At 49.8% G+C, this 18,385-nt stretch overlaps 1 protein-coding gene across 7 annotated transcripts; it reads left to right on the top strand.

Annotated features, from left to right (window-relative positions):
• The first annotated feature begins 1,463 nt into the window (after positions 1 to 1,463).
• LOC102562089 (zinc finger protein 436) lies at positions 1,464 to 10,809 on the top strand. 7 transcript variants are annotated; one of them, XM_019482974.2, is made up of 3 exons: positions 1,968 to 1,986; positions 3,652 to 3,781; positions 4,354 to 10,809. In XM_019482974.2, exon 3 carries the CDS (start codon positions 4,520 to 4,522, stop codon positions 5,210 to 5,212), a length of 693 nt encoding a protein of 230 aa, XP_019338519.1. In that variant the 5' UTR covers positions 1,968 to 1,986; positions 3,652 to 3,781; positions 4,354 to 4,519; the 3' UTR covers positions 5,213 to 10,809. The 7 variants fall into 7 exon arrangements, 5 of the variants coding, with proteins under 5 accessions (XP_059584477.1, XP_014465488.1, XP_019338519.1 ...); XR_001373799.3 differs by lacking the exon at positions 1,968 to 1,986 and having other exon boundaries at positions 2,016 to 3,781; positions 4,354 to 6,732; positions 8,001 to 10,809; XR_001373798.3 differs by lacking the exon at positions 1,968 to 1,986 and having other exon boundaries at positions 2,016 to 3,781; positions 4,354 to 6,732; positions 7,714 to 10,809.
• The last annotated feature ends 7,576 nt before the right edge of the window (positions 10,810 to 18,385 follow it).

Raw genomic sequence — 18,385 nt, 5'->3', positions numbered from 1 at the left:
GGGAAAAGGAACTGAAAGGTTGCCTTTCCTGCAGCTAAACATGTAAAGCGACAAAAATGAGAGTCAAGCTTACCTACACACAGCACAAAGCATACCAATACCCTGTATTCCTGACTTGGCCATTTCCTTACCAAGAAGTCCCCTTCAGCCTGACCTGTGATTTGATGAATGAAGGCTGGGCAGGCAGCAGTGGTTCTTGAAGCCGGACAGCCTACCAGGCAAGGTGTGCCAGTGGCCTACAGGTTGACTTTTATTAGTAAATGTTCAGGATTGTGAATCCAAAAGAGATGACAAAGCCAGTAGGGAAGTACATATTGCCCGAGTGAGGAACTAACATTAGAGGGATGGGGGTGAGGAGGGGAACGCAACTAGGTTACAGGACATACAGTGTTAGCCAACTAAGCCTGGGGGTGGGGGGAAGGGGAGGGAGGGGGTTCGCGATGCTGAGAGAGAAAGAAGATAGATACACACAAACCCGTTACAATGGTCCTCAATGGTGGAGGAAGTGGTTCGAAGAAAGTGTCTCAGTCCGTATAGAGTCTCATTGCGGGGGTCCTCTTTGGGTGGAGCGGGGTCATCCGTTGCTGAAGAATCCTCTCAAAGTGAAGTCCATCTGGTACAGAGGGGGAGTACAGGCGGTCCCCTCTGGGTCTGGTCCGGCGGCAGTTCATCTAGGAATCACACAAGATTCCTATTCTTGCAAGCTGAACCTGAGCCACCATTTTTCCAGAGACAAACTTTATGCATTTAGCAAGGTGTACTTAAAGCTGTTTCAGCTGGCCTTACATTCAGCTACCCTTTCTGTTTTCTTCTTTTGGGCCTAGTTTCCCTAACTTGTGAGTGAATATGTTTTTTCAACGCTGGCATTGCCCTGGTTTAGCCTGCTCACTTGCAGGCCAGCCTTTCTCTTCCCTATACCCTCAAAAATCGGGGTTCACTTTTCTGAACTAGCGGTAGCTCAGGGCAACCTCATTGTCTTTCTTTTTAAAGGGCCTGAGATTTAAAGCATGGCCTGCTCCTGGGCTTTCCTGAAAGTTTCTATACAAAAAACTAGGACTCTTGGTTCCAAAATGATACCTTTTATTAGACTTTTTTGGTCTAATAAAAAGTATCGTTTTGGAACCCAGAGTTCTAGTTTTTTGTATGTCTTCTTGTCTCAGACCAACACAGCTACCGAGTACAGCACATTCCTGAAAGTTTTGCTTTCTAGATGGCTGAAGAGGGGTGGGGGAGTTGATTTGCCTTTTAACATCTGCATTTTTTCCTGTGCGCAGTGCAGGATTGGTCAGGCGAGGAGCTGGACATCTTGTTAAGGGGACTGCCTTGTTCTCTTAGTGAAGGACTCCCTCTCCAGCCCGGCCTGCGAGCGCAAGCAGATGGTACAGCGGTCATCATAGAGAACAGTCCGGTTGTCCTCTGTTGATACGAAACTGGATGGCTTTATGTCCTGTTTTTTTTCTTGAAGAGAGAAATAGAGGACATAAAGATGCCGGGTTTTGTATCAATAGAGGACAGAGTAGCAGAAAACCACAGTGTCCTCTATGATGGCAACCCATCCTGCTAACCCCGGGCATCCCAAAATCTTGAGTCGGGTGCCACAAAGTCATGAGATTTTGCAAGAAATGCCAGGGCCTTTTTAGCTTGTCTCCTCCTGCCGCAGTCCTTGGCGTCACGTTGGCCCAGACTCCCCGAAGCAGCCCCCTGCTTGTAGGGGCCGAGAGTGCGGGGCCTGGGGCGGCGGGCCCTTTCCTGGGGCTCGCGGCACCTTCCTTGTGTTGCGGGGCTGCGCTGCCGAGGGCTCCCCACAGCCGCCCGCGGCCTCCGCCTTGGCTTCGAGGGGGCCCCGAGCCCCCGGAGGGCAAGGGGGAGGAACCATCGAGCGCGCGGTCCTCCGCCGCGCAGAGCGGCCGCGGGGGGAGCCGGGCGCCGAGGAGCTTCCGGTGAGCGGCGCGGGTCGGCGGAAAAGGGGTGGGCAGCGGCCGCAGGGTGAGAGGCGGGCTGGGGCGCGCGGGGATTTGGGGGGGCTGGGACTCGTGGAGCCCACGGGCCCTGTCCGGGGGTGAGGGGCGGGCTGTGCAGGGCCCCAGGGACACCCCGCACCGACCTGCCCCCCCGGACCCGAGCGAGTGGCTGCGGAGCTGGGCCCCGTGCGCCGCGCCCTGAACTGTCCTGGGATTAGGACGGGGGCGGTGGGCTCTTCCCTTCGTTTGCAGCCCGGGGACCAGTTATTCCGCGAGCCGCGGCAGGAGGGAAGTCGGCGGCGGGGCGGGGGCAGTAGCAGGTCCTGGAGCACTTTGCCCCATGACGCCCACATTGCAGGTGGGGAGGCTAATTTGGGGTCAGCCGGCTGGCAAGGCCCGGCGGGGTAGAGTGGGCAGGCCCCTGAGCCGTGGTTCAGTGCTCGGGCCACCCACCCTGAACACAGGCCACTACTGTATGGATATCTGTATGGATATCTACATTTACCTATATTTTATAGGATTATGTAAGTGTTTGTTAACAAGTGAGAGCTGCATTTGTTTCCATCCTCCTCTGACTAAAGGCCCTGGGACTTGCGAAGGAAAGGGAGCCCAGACAGCCTGGCTTGGTCCACTTCTAGACGATTCAACATAGTCTGGGAGAGTGCTCAGTGCTATTGTGTTTGCATGTTTTCCAGGAGTACCTTGAGCCATGGGGCTGATAGCTGCCCCCTGCTGTCCCCTTTCTTACCGTGCCTCTGGGGGCAGGAACATTAGCTGCGAAGAGCCTTTTTTTGTTTTTTGGTGGGTATTGTTTGCTCTCTGCTTCCAGTAGAGAAGGCAGCCTGCCCCATTGCACTGGGTGATGGGTGGCGAGCTTGGGGGCCATCCTTGATTTCCATGAGAGTGTGCTCCGTGGTCTGGAACTAGCTCCCAAGAAAGTTTTGCCTCCTGCCTAAAATATAACTCGTCTCTCCTGTGCGTGGACCACAGCCAGGTTCACAAGTCTGTTGCTGCCTTAGGACTAACAGTGCTGAGTCATTAATTCCTAGTGTGGACACTCAATGTATTTCCAGCATTTTATATACAAACATGAATTATGCCATGACCCAGAGCAGACAGAATTGTTAATTGATGCCACTCAGTGCAGACTTCTTCCAAACCATCTATGTGAGAGACATTGCATGAGAAGCAGCGGAGAGCTTAGAAAGTGATTCCTGGCCATGGTAGACAGAGTTTGAGTGAATCAGAGCAGGTCCTTTGGGTGAGACCTCTGATTCTTCTACACAGGGGACAGGTTCTTTTACTAGTCTGGGATTTGCCTTTCTTGAAGGGGCTGGTCAAACAAAGATCAGGAGCAAAATTGGGATCCTCTGAAAAATAGACTTAATTATGTTCACTTGACACAGAAACATCACCAAACTGCAGGAACCCTGGACCCAGCCCTGACAGCCTCTTGCCTTTCCCCATGAAGAAGGTTTCCCATTCCCTAGTGATGTGGTCTTTCAGGAATGGGATGGCAGCAGGGCCTTAAGGAAAGGGGGAGCCCTTGAGTAAATTGTCAGACCAAAAGGGAGGCTTTGAACAAGAACCTGGGGAAAGGTGCTGCAAGAGAAATTCCTTGCTTGGCCACTCTCAGCTCCTTTGATTTTGTAACCAGCCCCTGCTGGCCCTGCTCAAAACCCCCTTCCAGCCTTTCTTTAGGTCTCTGGGCCCTGGAGCAGGACCATGTGCCTCCTCTGGAGGAAGGGGAAAAGCTGCCAGTTCCTATTACCATCTTGGCTCTGCGTTCCACTATGCTGTTACAACTCTGATGGATAGAGGTGAGAACCAGGCCCTTGGCCTTATGTACTTGGCTCTTGCCTGGTGTACCTCATCCATACATCTCAGTGCATTTGCAAGGCAGGGTAGGTTCATCCTACTTTTACAGAGAAGAGAAACTGAGGAGGGGCAGGGTTCTTAGAAATCAGAAAGTGAAGTAAATAAACATCACATGGGATTTATGAGGGACAAGGGAAGAGATGATAGGAATAGAGATTTTCTAAATGGATGTGAGAACAGTTTTGTCCTGATGAATTAAATTTGCCAGCCAAATTCTTTTAGCCTATATGGCTTGCTCTTGTGTTGTTATTGTCTATGGTGCTTGTTCTGGCAGCATCTATGCTCAATACTGTTCAGATGTAGAGGAGGACCAAGACCGTGACCAAAATGCTTACCAGTGTCTTTCCCAAGGTCATCCGAAGCAAGGCAGTAGCAGTGCCAGTATTAGAACCCATGTCTCCCAAGTCCCAGGCTTCCAGTGGGGGCAGAGAATAAGATCAACATCCCCCTCCTTTTCCTTGTGTCCCTGACTGGAGAAATAACTGATTCATGGCTGGATTTTCTGTCTTCACAGAAAGCTGCAGCATGAGGAGGCGGATCTCCAGATCCACAGAGGCTCCAAAGTGACCTGTGCCTAAAACCAGCTGGGAAGATTGAGGCTGCAGCACTTTGGGGGCATGGCCAGGCTAGTCCCTTCCCTGTGACACTGTCTGTTTGGTGGTCTGCGGCCAGCTGCTCTCATGGGGGAGAAGACTAACACGTGCCCATACTGTGGGAAGGGTTTCCGGCGCAGCTCCCACCTGGCACGGCACCTGGGCACCCACTCGGGGGGCAGTGAACAGCGCCTCCACGCCTGCCCCCAGTGTGGCCGGATCTTCACACAGAGCTCATCGCTGGCTCGTCACCAGCAGCAAGCCCATGCTCGTGAGCGCCCCTACTCCTGCACCCGCTGTGGCAAAGCTTTTGGGCGCAGTGCCCACCTGGCGAGGCACCAGGAGACCCACTCAGGGGAGCGTCCCTACCGCTGCTCCTACTGTGGCAAGACCTTTGGGCGCAACGCCCACCTCACCCGACACCACAGCACCCACACCGGGGAGCGCCCCTACCAGTGTGGGCTCTGTGGCAAGGCCTTCACCCGCGGCTCACACCTTACCCGGCACCAGCTCACCCACACTGGAGAGCGCCCCTATGAGTGCACCCGCTGCGGCAAGGGCTTCACCCGCAATGCCCACCTGGCGCGGCACCAGGGCACCCACACTGGTGAGAAGCCCTTCCACTGCGCTGACTGCGGCAAGAGCTTTACCCGTGACACCCACTTGGCACGACACCGGGCCACCCACTCTGGGGAGCGCCCCTACAAGTGCGCCAACTGCGGCAAGGGCTTCAGCGCCACATCCCACCTCATCCGGCACCAGAGGACACACCGGGCTTAATGGCCCCACTTCGATACCAAGGGCCCTGGATGTCCTCACCCCCCTATAGATGCCAAGAGGGTGCTAGTTCCCACACTGCTGCCTACCAGAGAGCTCTCCCTTGTGAGATCCAAATGGTGCTGATTTCCATGCTGGCACCCACAAAACAGCTTCTCGCAGGCAGGGCAGAAGACGTGGATCCTGCCCTGCTGCAATGACTGGTTTGTCTGGGTGTTAACTGTGGGCTTCCCAGTCATGGGAGTCTAAGTGTGCTCTGGGTACACCAGGGATGACATTGCCAAGGTCAGTGTGTTTTATCAAGGGAAAGAAATTCATTTCTCTCCATACCGTGGGGTAGGTCTGCACTTCAGTCTCTGCTGGGTCTGCAGTGTAGTGTAGATGCTCAAGTTAGCTTTAAGTCAGCCATCTTGGGTATCAGTAGCAGAGTAGCACAGCCACATGGAGCTGAGCAAAGGCTGTATAACTTGCCCAAGAAGCTGAAGAATTGCTTGGCCAGTCAGCCCCCACCAAACTGTGCTGCCACAACCAGACTGCTACTGGTACCTAAACTGGCTGGGTGAAAGCTAGCTCAGGAATGCCACCTAAGTGGTTGTCAAGCCTGGGACTTCATTGTAGACAGACCCTAACTGTACAGTGCTTGCTTGACCAGAGCAGAACAGCTGGCTGGGCTGTGTATGTGTGTGCATGCATACAGACTTTCACTGCCGGGACCTGTCTTGCAAAGAGGGCAGAATCCAGCTTTCCATTCCCAAGGCCTTGGCTATACAGAGATATTGACTGGACTAGCTATCCAGGTGAACACGCTATTCCAGAATAAAAGGATTTTATTCCAAAATAATTCCACTCCATTCACAAATCAGAGGAGTTATTCTGGAGTATTTAAAATTATTCTGGAATAATTGTGCCAGTCAGTTTCCCCTTATAGAGACTGTTGAGTCTGTACATAAAATGTATGCGTGCATACACGTGTGAGTACATGCATACGTATGGGAATATGTGTGTTCACACACAATATGAGTTTGGCAGAGGTGGTGCTTTCCTTGCCACTATCCAGCAAATTTACAGTGTTGCCAACTCTTCTGATTCTGTAGGGCATTTCCGCATAGTTGGTGATGCCACAAATTCCTGGAGTCATGGAATAATGTGAGAATCTCAGCTTCCTTTCTTTTTTTTTAAGGAAGTTTCTAACATCTGTGATAATGGAGGAAAACTTGAAAATGTGAGCCTGGATGGCTCAGAGACCAGACCCCCTCTCGGGGAACCCAGATGTATTATATTTTTTTAATCTCTTTTTAAGCTAATCTACTGGTTGAGTGGGGTACACACACTTCTTGAAAGCTGGAGATGACAGAACTGAAATGGAGACTCTTCCAGCAGGACCCAGTGGATGTCCCTGGGGATGCTGAATACTCCTGGAGGGACCTCTGAGTCCCTGTCATCTGCTCCTTCCTGGAGCAGGTTCTTCCCTGAGGACACAGAAGCCTGTTGCTAAGAGCCCAAGTTCACTGTTGCCAAACTTTGTGAGTATAATCATGACTCTCATGACATTTGATGGCCTTTACCTTTCAGATGATCCCATGATTCCTGACTTCAGACTCAAATGCTGCCTATTCATAGTGAGTGCTCTCTCCCATTAATTTCAGTGGAGACAAAGCCAGGTTGCCTCAGGGAAGATATGGGCCCACCTCTTGCTCAGTAGTTAGGGCTGGGAAGGCATGGGTCTGAAGGGAGCTGAGGCTGTGTAGGGAGATGTGTGGGTGCAGTGGTCTAAGAGGGAGATAGGGAGGGCAGAAGTCTAGGGGGAGGTGAGGGCATTCGTGGCAGTTTGGGGCTGCAAGAGCTGGGTGTGAGAATTTAGGGGGTTGTGGGAAGCTGTGGGTATGCAGGGAGATATAAGGGTGCTAAGGGGATGTGGGAAGCTCTGGCTGTGCTGAGCAATGGAGAGTGCACAGGAAGACATATGAAAGTTTAGAGATACTGGAGGGATAGTTGGGGAACAAGATAGGCTGTCAGAGCTGAAGGATGAAGAGTGGGGTGCTGCAAGGGACAAGTGTGACAATCCAAGCCGAGGCTGGAGAGAGATGCTGGGAGGTCCTGGGTGTTGCAGGCTGGGAGAGCTCAATGAGGTCCATGTGCTTGGAATCTGAGCACAAAACGCTTCCCACATGCTTCAGAGACAAACAGCTTCCCTTTTCAGGGCTCAGCAACTGGACAGCAGATAGGTTCTTCCCTTCCCTTAGCTCCTGATTTCTGGATCAGTTTTGTTCATAATCTGGAATTGGTGGCAAAGCCTGTCTTGCACCAGCCTTGTTGACAGCTAGCTTCAGGCAAGGAAGGTGGCTTGGTGCTGCTCCCCTCTCTGGGCTTACGAGCACTGCTGGCTTCAGTGCAGGCTTCAGGAGGGGAGCAGTGAGGAGAGGCACACATCCTAGTACAGCAACGTCATGGAGATACTGGGCTGCAAAAGCAGAACCACCATGTTTTCTTGGTTCTTCTCTCAGGTCTGAAATTTACTCTCCCATCTCCCCCAACCTCAAGAAATATGGCCCTGGCCCTGCAAAGAGCTTGGGGTGTTCTACATCTCAATAGATAAGGCTTTTCCCAGACACTGCTGGGCTGCAGAAGGAAGCAGCCATGTTTAAAGGCTTCCTAGCAGATGGCAGATGATGTGCTAGCCCTCAAAGCTGCATCACTTTGGGTAGCAGATGCCTCCTGTCCAGTCTGGGCCATGCCTGGGTCTGAGTGGTCACTGCCAGCCCCACTCTTCTAACCTGTCACAAATCAACAGAGGCTGCAAGCTCAGAGTGAGAGAGGGTGGAGAAGAATCATGAAGGACTGCTTGTTTCATGTGCTCTGCTGAAGGAAGGGCTGTCATCACTATCAGGGGAGCCCTGTAAACAGTTGGCACTGGCTCCAGTGGAAGTCTCTTAAGGGAGTCCCATCATGTGTGACTTGAGTAACCCCACCCCAACGAATGCAAGGAGCACTGGGCAACTGGGGGAGCCAGAGGAGACAACCTGCTCAGTTGCAGTGGGAATCTGATCCTTGGCTGAGAGTGGCCATGGCAATGTAAAGTCATGGCCAGGAACTGAATGGAGTTGTCAGCACCATCCCTACTTCACCATCAGCACTGAAACGCCCCTCCAATCTGGACAGCAGAGCCTGGCCTGGGAAAGTCAGTCCTGAGGACAGGGAGAGCTCTCTCTGTGCCCTGCCACAAAGGATGTGTGTGTGGAAGCAGAGTCCAGCCCAACATCAAAGGAAGGAGATCAGTTGTAGTCACCCTGGTATGCTTACCACTGGGAACAGGAGTGGCCAGCTCTCATTGTTTGTGAGCTACGGAGGTGGAAGAATAGGCCATGAGACTTGCATCTGGAACACCTGAGTAGAGGGAGATCTGGGACTGTCAGTGGGGATTGCTGCTCTAGGGAATCCAGGGTGGGGGGAGACTGGGCTTCAGGCAGGGAAGATAGTGGCATGCTATTAACTGGAAGCAGGAACTGGGGCCAGTGGTGATTGTGGCTGGGAGCTGCTAGAGATCATGGTCCTGAGGAATGATAACCATGGGCTGCCTTTTGCCACAGCTGTCATGGACCCAACTTTCCAGGAACCCCTCTGCTCCCATACCAATATGGTGCTGGCTCCAGATAAGTCTAGTTTGCCCCTCACCTCTCTGCTCCTCATTCCAGCTGTCTCTTGCATGCCAAGTCACAGACTGTGTGGGAATTTGGTAACAATCTTCAAATACCTGAAGGCTGGTTATATGGAGGATGGAGATAGACTATTCTCTATGACTACAGGGGACAGCACAAGGATTAATGATATTAAGTTGCAACAAAGAAAATTTAGGTTTGATATTAAAAGTAACTTTCTCACTATGAGGTGGTTCAGCACTGGAATAAGGTATCCTGAGCGGTTGTAGAGTCTCCATCCTTGGAAGTTTTTAAGAGTGGGTTAAACAAAAACTTTTATAAGAGGGTTTAAATGGGTATGTTCCTGCCTTGAGCGTGGAGCTGGACTAGATGACTTCCTGAGGTCCCTTCCAGACCTACTTTTCTATGATATATTCTTCCTTCCTCAACAGCAAAGGAGCTTGTTCAGCCATGCAGGCCTTCTCCAAGCCTGGTTGCAAGAGCAGCACCATATAATATTTATGAGTCTATGCCAGAGGCTTCCCACAGCATCTGTGGGTTTCATAGAATCACAGGTGGAAGGTACCTCAAGTCAGTCAGTTTGTCACCTGTTGCTGACATAGAGATATTAACTAGCATAACTATTCTGTAATAGCTATTTCAGAGCAACTGTTTGGACACAGTTCCAGAATAAATGGGATTTTGTTCCAGAATAAAATCTTTGTTTCTGAACAGTGTCCACATGAGAGTTATTCTAGAACAGTGGTCACCAACTAGTTGATCTCAATCGACTGGTTGATCATGGAGATTCTGACAGTCGATCTCAGTCGGTCAGAGGCTCCACAATCAGGAGTGGCAGGACGCGTGTGGCTGGGCTGAGCCATGCCCCCTGCTGCCCAGGCTGGGCTGGGTGAGTGGGGTCAGAGCCTGGGCAGCTTGTCTGCGGGGCGGGGTGGGGGCAGGGCAGGAGCAGTAGATCCTGGGGTGCCCTTTACTAACAAAAAGTGATCTTCACCATAAAAAGGTTGGAGACCACTGTTCTAGAACGGGCTGAACTGTACCAGAACAGCGATACTTTCCTCTATAGAGACAAGACTACCCATATACTGTGGTGATTCCAATGAATTTCCAAGGGCTTGGGTTAGCTCTAGAAAGGATCCCCTCTGGATTCCAGATACCTACCTCTACAGCTGTCTTTTCATGCTTTATTTCTATCATCTGAGAGTAGCAGGGATGGTAGAACTACTTCCCTACAGAACTGCACAGCAGAGGTGTAAATCACTTAATTCTGAAGGAGCCAACAGTGATTGCCTTTCAAGACGGCTTGTTTTTGTTTAAGGTGACAGAGCCGAGATGATATTCTTTTTATGTCCAACAGAGTGGAAAGGCTAAGACCTTTATTGTCTGAGTTGTTACCACATTTGTATTTCATAGGTCATATTTTCACTGGGCCTGGAGCTGGTTAAATGGGCTCATTCTATGAATGACTGGAATGTAGCAACCTCTTGGGTTTCTCAAAACATCCTTACCAACCTCTGCTCTGTAATTTTAGTCCCTTTCAAATAGCTACAGCCCCCTCTGCCCCAAGTTTGACATTGTGTTTTTGATGTCCTACTCGTTCTTTTTTTCTTCTCTACTGGGGAGGGGAGGGGGCTTCCAGAAAGATTAATCCCTCTGGGTTCTGATCATGAAGAAGTGAGTTTGAGCCTTGTTGCAAACTCATGCTGATCCTCCCTGCTAGTTAACTCAGTTGTGAATGGACACCTGGTTATTCAGGCATAGAAGTCACAGGCAGTCAGATATGAAACTAATGACATCATTCCCCTGTGTGCTATTGACTACAGAATCTTGCCTGCCTTAATCTTGGTATCCTGATGAGATACTCAGACTCTCATGAACTTCTGACTGTCTTTTCCTATTGTGCTAACAGTGTGTCTCAATTGAGAATAAATCTTCTTTATCCAATGTTTGTTTTATGCTGTCTTCTGTCCTAATATCCCTAGGCTTGATCCCCAGGTGGCATCAGTCAATGCAATTCTATTTGAGTTCATAGAAGTTAGTGGTCAAAGTGGTCCTGGACTCAGGGCACAAATGAACAGGAAGAACAGGCCTTCCTGTGTTGTGTTGGCCCCAATCTTAAGCTATCATGGCTGCAGTACAGCATAGAAAAAACAAAATGCCTGCTAGGTCCCAGACCCCCTGCCTTCCCCCATCACCACAACCCAATGCATTGTGACCGGCACATGCAGTAGGAACCAGAGCTCTTATTCTGCACCCTCTGCAGACTCGGATAGTATTGCTGCATCAGCCACCCTTGGGGCAGCTCTTCCCTCCCAGTGACTGGCTCAGGCTCTGCAAAGTTAGGTGGTACCACCATGTCAGCTACACATGGCTTGCATTTTGAAAGTTTACTTCTTAACAACAACAGATAGTCTGATTGCCACCCCCCTCCCCTTGGTAGCTGAGACTGGAGAGGCTATTGAAGGAGGGCTTATCTCTGGGGGAAGCAACAGGTGAGCATGAGCCTGGCAGAGCTGCAGCAGAGCTCTCCACCCTGTCCCAGGCTAGTACTTCACATGGCCCTGAGGGGCATGTGCTCTGCGGAATATGGAGTGAATGTGTGTTAGGGAGCCTTAGGGACCAGCTGTTTAGGCAGGACAATTTAGCAAGCTCTGGAATGGGGAGACTGTCCAAAGATTCTGAAATCACCTTGATGCTTTCTGCTAGGGCAAGAATAGAAACCTCCCTGCCTTCCACCCCTTTCTCCCCCAACAGCTGAACTATTAAGCCTTCCCTTCAATAGTTTTCTTCCCTAAATTGCCCTATTTGGCACCATCTGGCACCCAGGGGTCCTGGGTGGATCTCCCCCAAAACCACATGGAAGAAGCTTTTCCCTCCACTACTGTGTGATGGGGTCCCTCCCACCCCCCATCATGTCAGAAGAGCTCAGGCTTCCTTTTGCTGCCACATGCTATTTCAGGCTCTGGGCTGGCCTGGGCTGAGCTGATGTCCACTCAAGGCCCTTGGTTTTATGTACCCATGTGAAATCCTTTCAGTTAAGTAGCTAGGTCTATCCCAGGGTAGTTGCTATCTGTGGCTCTGAGTCCTTCCAGTTAAGGTTTGGAGGCTTTTCAGACAGTCCAAGATGAACCCAGGCACCAACTTAATGTGAGGACTAGAACCTCTAAAAACCCACCGGGAAATCATTCCAGCAACATGGACTGGGATGTGGGATGACAATGAACCTTATACTGGGATGGCAATCAGCTGACTCTCTCACAGTCCAATACCTCAAAACACTCTTCATGCAGGGCTTTCTCATACATGAAAACCTGGCAGAAGCCAGGTTTACCTCATCTGTCCTCCTGATTCCAGCATGGGTGGCTTACAAGTACAAGGGGAAGCTCTCTATCACCATATGCAACTGAGCATAAACTAGAGAAGCCACAAGGATAAAAAAGGTACATTGGCTGCTTACAGATGTTTAAAAAAAAAAACCAAAAATGGCGCTTTACTTTAAACTTGGCATGCTCCTGCACAAAGCCCAGCACATGCCCAGAAGAGGCATTGTGTTAGTTGGACCTGGCTCATACAATACCTGTATGGACCAGGCACTTTAGTGGGGCTATTTTGGAGGGTTAAGAAGAGGGTTTATGATGATAGGTTCCTGACCCCCACACTGTACTGTGTGCAGAGTTCTTGTAATATGGCTCCACCCCATGTAGGGCCTGCACTTAGGTGCACTCAGACTCCCTGGGGAGCATCTCTGTCCTTCCTGCTTCAGGGTGCCTCTCCAGACCCTCCTAGTTTGGAGTATCCATCAATGCTGTGGTGGGAGGAGGTATCAAGTGGGGGCAAAGACACATACCACATCACTAATGGGAACTGGCAGAGCCAGAAGAAGGGGTCCAAGAAGTCCCGCCTCCCAGACCCTGCTTTGCCCTTGCCAGTGCTACAAATAGTATCCAAAGACGCTGACACCCAGCCCTCTGTTCTAACCATGAGGGCTCCATTTTGCACCCAGGAGTCGTGGTGTCTAACCATAACCTACAGTGGATTGCACATAACAATTTGCACCCAGTTCTGTCTAGACTGATGCATCATCTCAGAGGAGTTGTTCCTGCCTCAGACCTAAATCCCTTCTGCAGTTCTACCCTGCAGGGCCTCCACTTAGGTTCACTCAGACTCCCTGGGGAGCATCTCTGTCCTTCCTGCTCCAGGGTGCCTCTCCAGACCCTCCTGGTTTGGAGTATCCATCAATGCCCTGGTGGGAGGAGGTATCAAGTAGGGTTCCCTAGGGGTCTGTCTTAGGTCAGGTATTGTTTAACATCTTTATTGATGATTTGGATGATGGAACTAAGTGCATGTTTAGCAAATTTGCAGGCATCAAGTTGGGTGGAATTGCAGACTCCAGAGGATAAGACTAGCATCCAGAATGACTTGGATGGGCTGGTCTGCAATCAGTCAGATTAAATTCATAAAGGACAAGTACAAAGACCTGCCCTTGGGACAGAGCAATTGCATGTACAAATACAGATGGAGGGATGACTATCTAGATCTAGGCTGTGTGGCAGGGTGGACAAAATGCGGCCCAGGGACCGGATGCGGCCCGCCAGGCCATTCTATCCGGCCCTAGGGGCCCCTAAAAATTTTAGAAAATGAATATTTATCTGCCCTGGGCTGCCTGTCATGCAGCCCTCAATCGCTTGCCAAAACTCAGTAAGCGGTCCTCTGCCCAAAATAATTGCCTGCCCCTGTTGTATGGGCACCCCACTTCAAGATGTCGACAAATTAGAGTACAGCAGAGTGAAAAAAATCATTAAAGGTCTGCGATACTTGATTTACAAGGAAGGGCTGGAAAAACTGGGATTATTTAACCTGGATAAAAGAAAATTGAGGAGGAGATTTAATAAAGGTCTTCAAATACCTGAAGGCTGGTTATAAAGAAGATGGAGATAAATAGTTCTCTGTGGCTTCAGAGAACAGGACAAGGTGTAACAGTCTTAAATTGAAGCAAGGGAAATTTAGATTGGATATTAGGAAGAATTTTCTTGCTACGAGGATGGCTAAACAGGCTATTGTGAGAGGTTGTGGAAGCTTCATCCCTGAAAGTTTTTAAAGGGCAGGTTAGACAAACACTTGGCTGGGATGTTTTAGACAGGTGTGACCCTTCTGCCAGTCACTGGATGGCAGAAACAAGGGTCAGTTTCAAAGTTACGGCTTTAAGACAAACTTTCTGTTCTGGCTAGAGCCCTACTCATAAGCCTGGGAAAATACATTTTAACGGAATGTTCCAAAGTGAACAAAATTCCCTACTCTCAAACAACATGAAACTAAAGCAGGGTTTATAACAGGGGAAAAGGGACAAATACCAACCTTTAAACCCCCCCCCCCCCCCCATTAAACATTAAATGAAACTTCAAACAGTTAAGAGTCACTATCAAACCAACCCAGGGGAGTTACCACCTATCCCAGTCTGTTGGGAAGGAAGTCTCACCCATGGCTTCTATCCAGGGGCTCTACCACCTAACCCAGCCAAAAGTGGCAGGTGCTAGGTAGGAAGGCTCACTCTGGAAACCCTGCTTCTCTCTGCCACGAAGGGCCACTGTGGTCCGTGGGCTCTAATACCTACAACATCCAAAGCAACGAGTCCTGGGTAAGGAACCCCACACTAGAGTTACCACCATTCCACTACTGAAGACGCTACTCTGTCTCTGGGGGTCTACCACTGCCACTAGGAGGTCACCAGTGCCTTGTTGGGGGTCAGAGGATGTTACTGTACCACTGACACTGGTCCTCTTCAGGTTACCTTTGCAACTCCTGTTCTTTTAGTCTTCAACCTGCTCAACAGCAGGCTCAGGGATTTCAGCTCTTTTAGAAACTAGGGGCGTCTACACAAGATGCTATGTCACCATAAAGCAAGTACTAAATGACTGTGCGGTAACAACTTACACAGTTAGGCACACATGTAGACATGCCCACTGAGTATCAGGTTTCCACCTGACCACACCACAGAGGCTTCTACCCACAAGTGTCTTTCCCTTTGTGAAATTGATGATCCACAAAACCATTCAAGGAATAAATGCTGTCTTATGGTTCTCCTGCTCCTGTGCTGGAACTGAGGGCCACCCCACTGCTGACCCCTCAATGACCTTTGCCCAGTTTTCCACACACAACACTTGTGTGCCTACAAACTTCATAATTTTGGAAGAAAGAGTCTGGGGACAAACAGGATCTGATCCACCTGCCCTTTATGTTTGCATACTTCTATCTACAAGCAGTAAAGACTGGCCTAAGTAGCCCCCCAAACATTCATATTAATGAGGGTATGAAAAGAAAGAATACACAAGTTCCGATAACATACATAGCATAATCAGGACTAGACAGGCATGTTCCTGTCTTGAGCAGTGGGGGTTGGACTAGATGACCTCCTTCCAGCCCTCTTTCCCTATGATTCTACATTTCTATCGGAGGATGCAGAGCGGCACTGACTGCCAGGGTCCTCAGAGATGGTCCTTAGTTCCCTGCCAGAGGGGACGAAAAATCAGGGGAAGAACTGGGTTCAGCCACATGTCTAGGACTAAGGCTCCCCAGAAAGAGTATCTCCTAAGACTCTGCCCTCCCCCTGCTCTGAGCCCCAACAAATTGGTTCTGTGCCTGCCAACTCCATTCCCAAGAGATGGCACATGGAGAGGACTCCTGCATCCCATCACACTGCCACCACCTAAGGAAATACAGTAGGGGCTGGCTGGAGCAGGCCCTGAATTACCTTCCCTCCTGCTCCCTGGGGGTCAATGGACATGGACAGACATAGGTTTTGAAGCATTCTAGGTTCCTTTAAAGTGCTCCAAAAATTGAAGGTGCAGATGCACACTCACAATGAAGTGTTTTAGGAATGGCTGTTCTGCTCCAAAAACGATCCCGGAAAAAAAAGGAGCAACTTTGAAATGCTTCACTGGGAATCACTTCATGTTAATTTGCACCTTCCAGCAAAGCAAAACAAGGACTTGGTTGGTCTTTCCCAAACACACAATGCTTTGCTTCCAAACCCCCCTGGTTCCAAAGAGCTGCCTCTGTGAGTCACACTGAACTCAACTGCTATGGTTGGGGGGGGTGTCACAGACCTGCTTGGCATGTGCTAGCCAGGTGCAAAGGCATGTTGCAACTTTGCTTTGTCTGACATCTACCCTGAGGACTCTATGTCTTCTGTTCTGGGACAATATCAAGGATCCTTTTGAAGCATATCACCTGTGTACCAGCTTCCATAATGTCTGTGCAACTTTTCTGCCACATCTGCTTAGTGCTCTACCACTTGCAGATGGGCAGAGGTCATGGACCTCCTTGCCATCTTGAGCAAGGAGGGAACTCAGCAAGTACTCTGAATGGTCCCCCTCCCTTCAAGGCCACAGTCAAATAAGCATGAGGTGTGTTTGGCAACTGTCTATCCTTCTGGATCATGGTGTATGCATGAGAGGTCACCCAGACCTTCAATGCATATGCCTAAGCAGGAGTTTTGGAGGGGTGGAGGCTGCCCAGACTTTCTATCCCCGCCCCCTTTAGGACACTGAGACAGAATCCAAAGGCCAGACTGAGTCCAGACATTTGGTGCCTTCATAGCTGTATTTGTATAAACATCCAGGAAGAGAATCCAGGCCTCCTGGGTGGCAGACAAGGATTCTACCACTGAACCACAGGGGAGTTCAAGCATAGGCTAAATAAAGCAATAGAGGTAAGCAGTAGAGAAGCTCAAGAGAGTCCAGAGGATGGTCACATGCATGATTAGAGGCCTGGAGACCAAGAAATATAAGGAGAGGCTGAGGAACTTGAGATTGTTCAGCCTGGAAAAGAGAAGACTTAGGTGGGACTTGGTTGCAGCCTATATCAGGGGCATACATCAGGGTTTGAAGGAGCATCTATTTACCAAGGCTCCCCAGGGAAGGACAAGAAATAATGGGCACTATCTGATTGAAGATCACTTCAGGCTAGATATGAGGAAAAGCTTCTTTACAAGCCGAGTGCCAACTGTTTGGAACAGGCTCCCCCCCTGGAGTACCTGGGGGGTTGCGAACCTCTCCCACTCTGGGCCAGAGTGCCCAAGCTGATTGGGGGCTGAGGAAGCGGGGAGGTTTGTAGCTGGCTGGGCAATCCAGTCAGGAGGCAGGGGGTTTGCAGCCTTCCCACTCCCTCAGCCCCCAGCCAGCTTGGGCACTCCCCAGCTGGGCACTCTGGCTAGGAAGGGAGATTTGCAGCTGGCTGGGAGTGGTGGTGGTTTGCAGCTGGCCAGGCACTCCAGCTGGAAGCGGGGAGGCTGCAAACCCCTCCCGGATGGAGTGTCCAGCCATCTGCAAACCTCCCTGCTCCCTCAGCTCCCAGCCAGCTTCCCACACAGCCCTGCCCCACCCCACAACCCCCAAGCCCCACTTACCTCCAAGAAGAGTGAGCCTGTAGCAGCCTCCGGTAAGTGCAAGCATTGGGCCCCACCCTTCCCCCTCTCCCTTCCCCTCTGGGCAGGGTTGGGGGGTTTCCCCGCTCCTTTTGCAAACAGCTCTTGCAGGCTGGAACTCAGCCAGCCTGCAGAGCTCTTTGCAAAAGGGGGAAATCCATGGGTTTCTCTGCTAAAAGAGAAAATCCGTGTTTTCTCTCATAAAAATGGGAAATCCATAGTTTTCTCTGTTTTTCCATGGGAAACAGAAAATCCGGATCCCTGCTGATCACCAGAGGCCTTGATATGCTTGCAAGTGATTTATCTAAATGTGGATTCAACTACATCGGATTTAGATGCACCTGAGGGATGATATACATTCATTTGTTCACGTGTGTTATGTACCTCATAGCGCCACTGGATGGTGCTTAGATGCCATGATGGTTTTTACATAGTAGATTCATGTAGTTCAAATTTTCATGCTTTGGGTGGTGCTGTTCTAGACAGAAAATATATCTATTTAATTTAATTTAGCTTTAGTTTAAATACTCTGAAAGCTTAAATATTTAACCTTAAAATAAATAAATGTATATACATGCTTAAATATTTAATATTTAATATTTAAATAGTTAGTTTCACTAGTTTAGCTTTAATTTAGCTGTAATTAATATATATATGCAAATAAAGTAAATAAAGTAAATTAAAGCTTTCCTCTCCGTAAAGAATAAATTTTATTTGCTTGCTATTCTGAGCCTGGTTTCCTTTGTCAGGGGAAGGGAAGGTGGGGGGGAAATGCCCATCCCACCATTGTTTGTGGTCAAGGGGCCCTTAACTTTACAATGGTAGCAGTTACCAAGTCGATTGCTCACTAATTGCTTTTTCCCTCTCTCTCTGTCTCAGGGAAGCCTCTCCCCTGTTATTTCTGTTTAGCCTTCACCACATGGCTAATTACCTTGGGCACTGACTTCTCTTGCTTCCAACTCTATTGCCCTTCACTAACAGGTTTTACCACTGTATCCATTTAACTTGAAAGAAGAAAGCCAATGTTAGCCACATGCACAACTGTGTATAAATCAAAGATGTACTCAGTATGTGCTTATATAGCTCCATGCATTGTCC

This window comes from Alligator mississippiensis, chromosome 5 (genome assembly GCF_030867095.1).
Source record: "Alligator mississippiensis isolate rAllMis1 chromosome 5, rAllMis1, whole genome shotgun sequence".
NCBI lineage: Eukaryota > Metazoa > Chordata > Crocodylia > Alligatoridae > Alligator > Alligator mississippiensis.
This window is presented reverse-complemented; position numbering and strand designations above follow the sequence as displayed.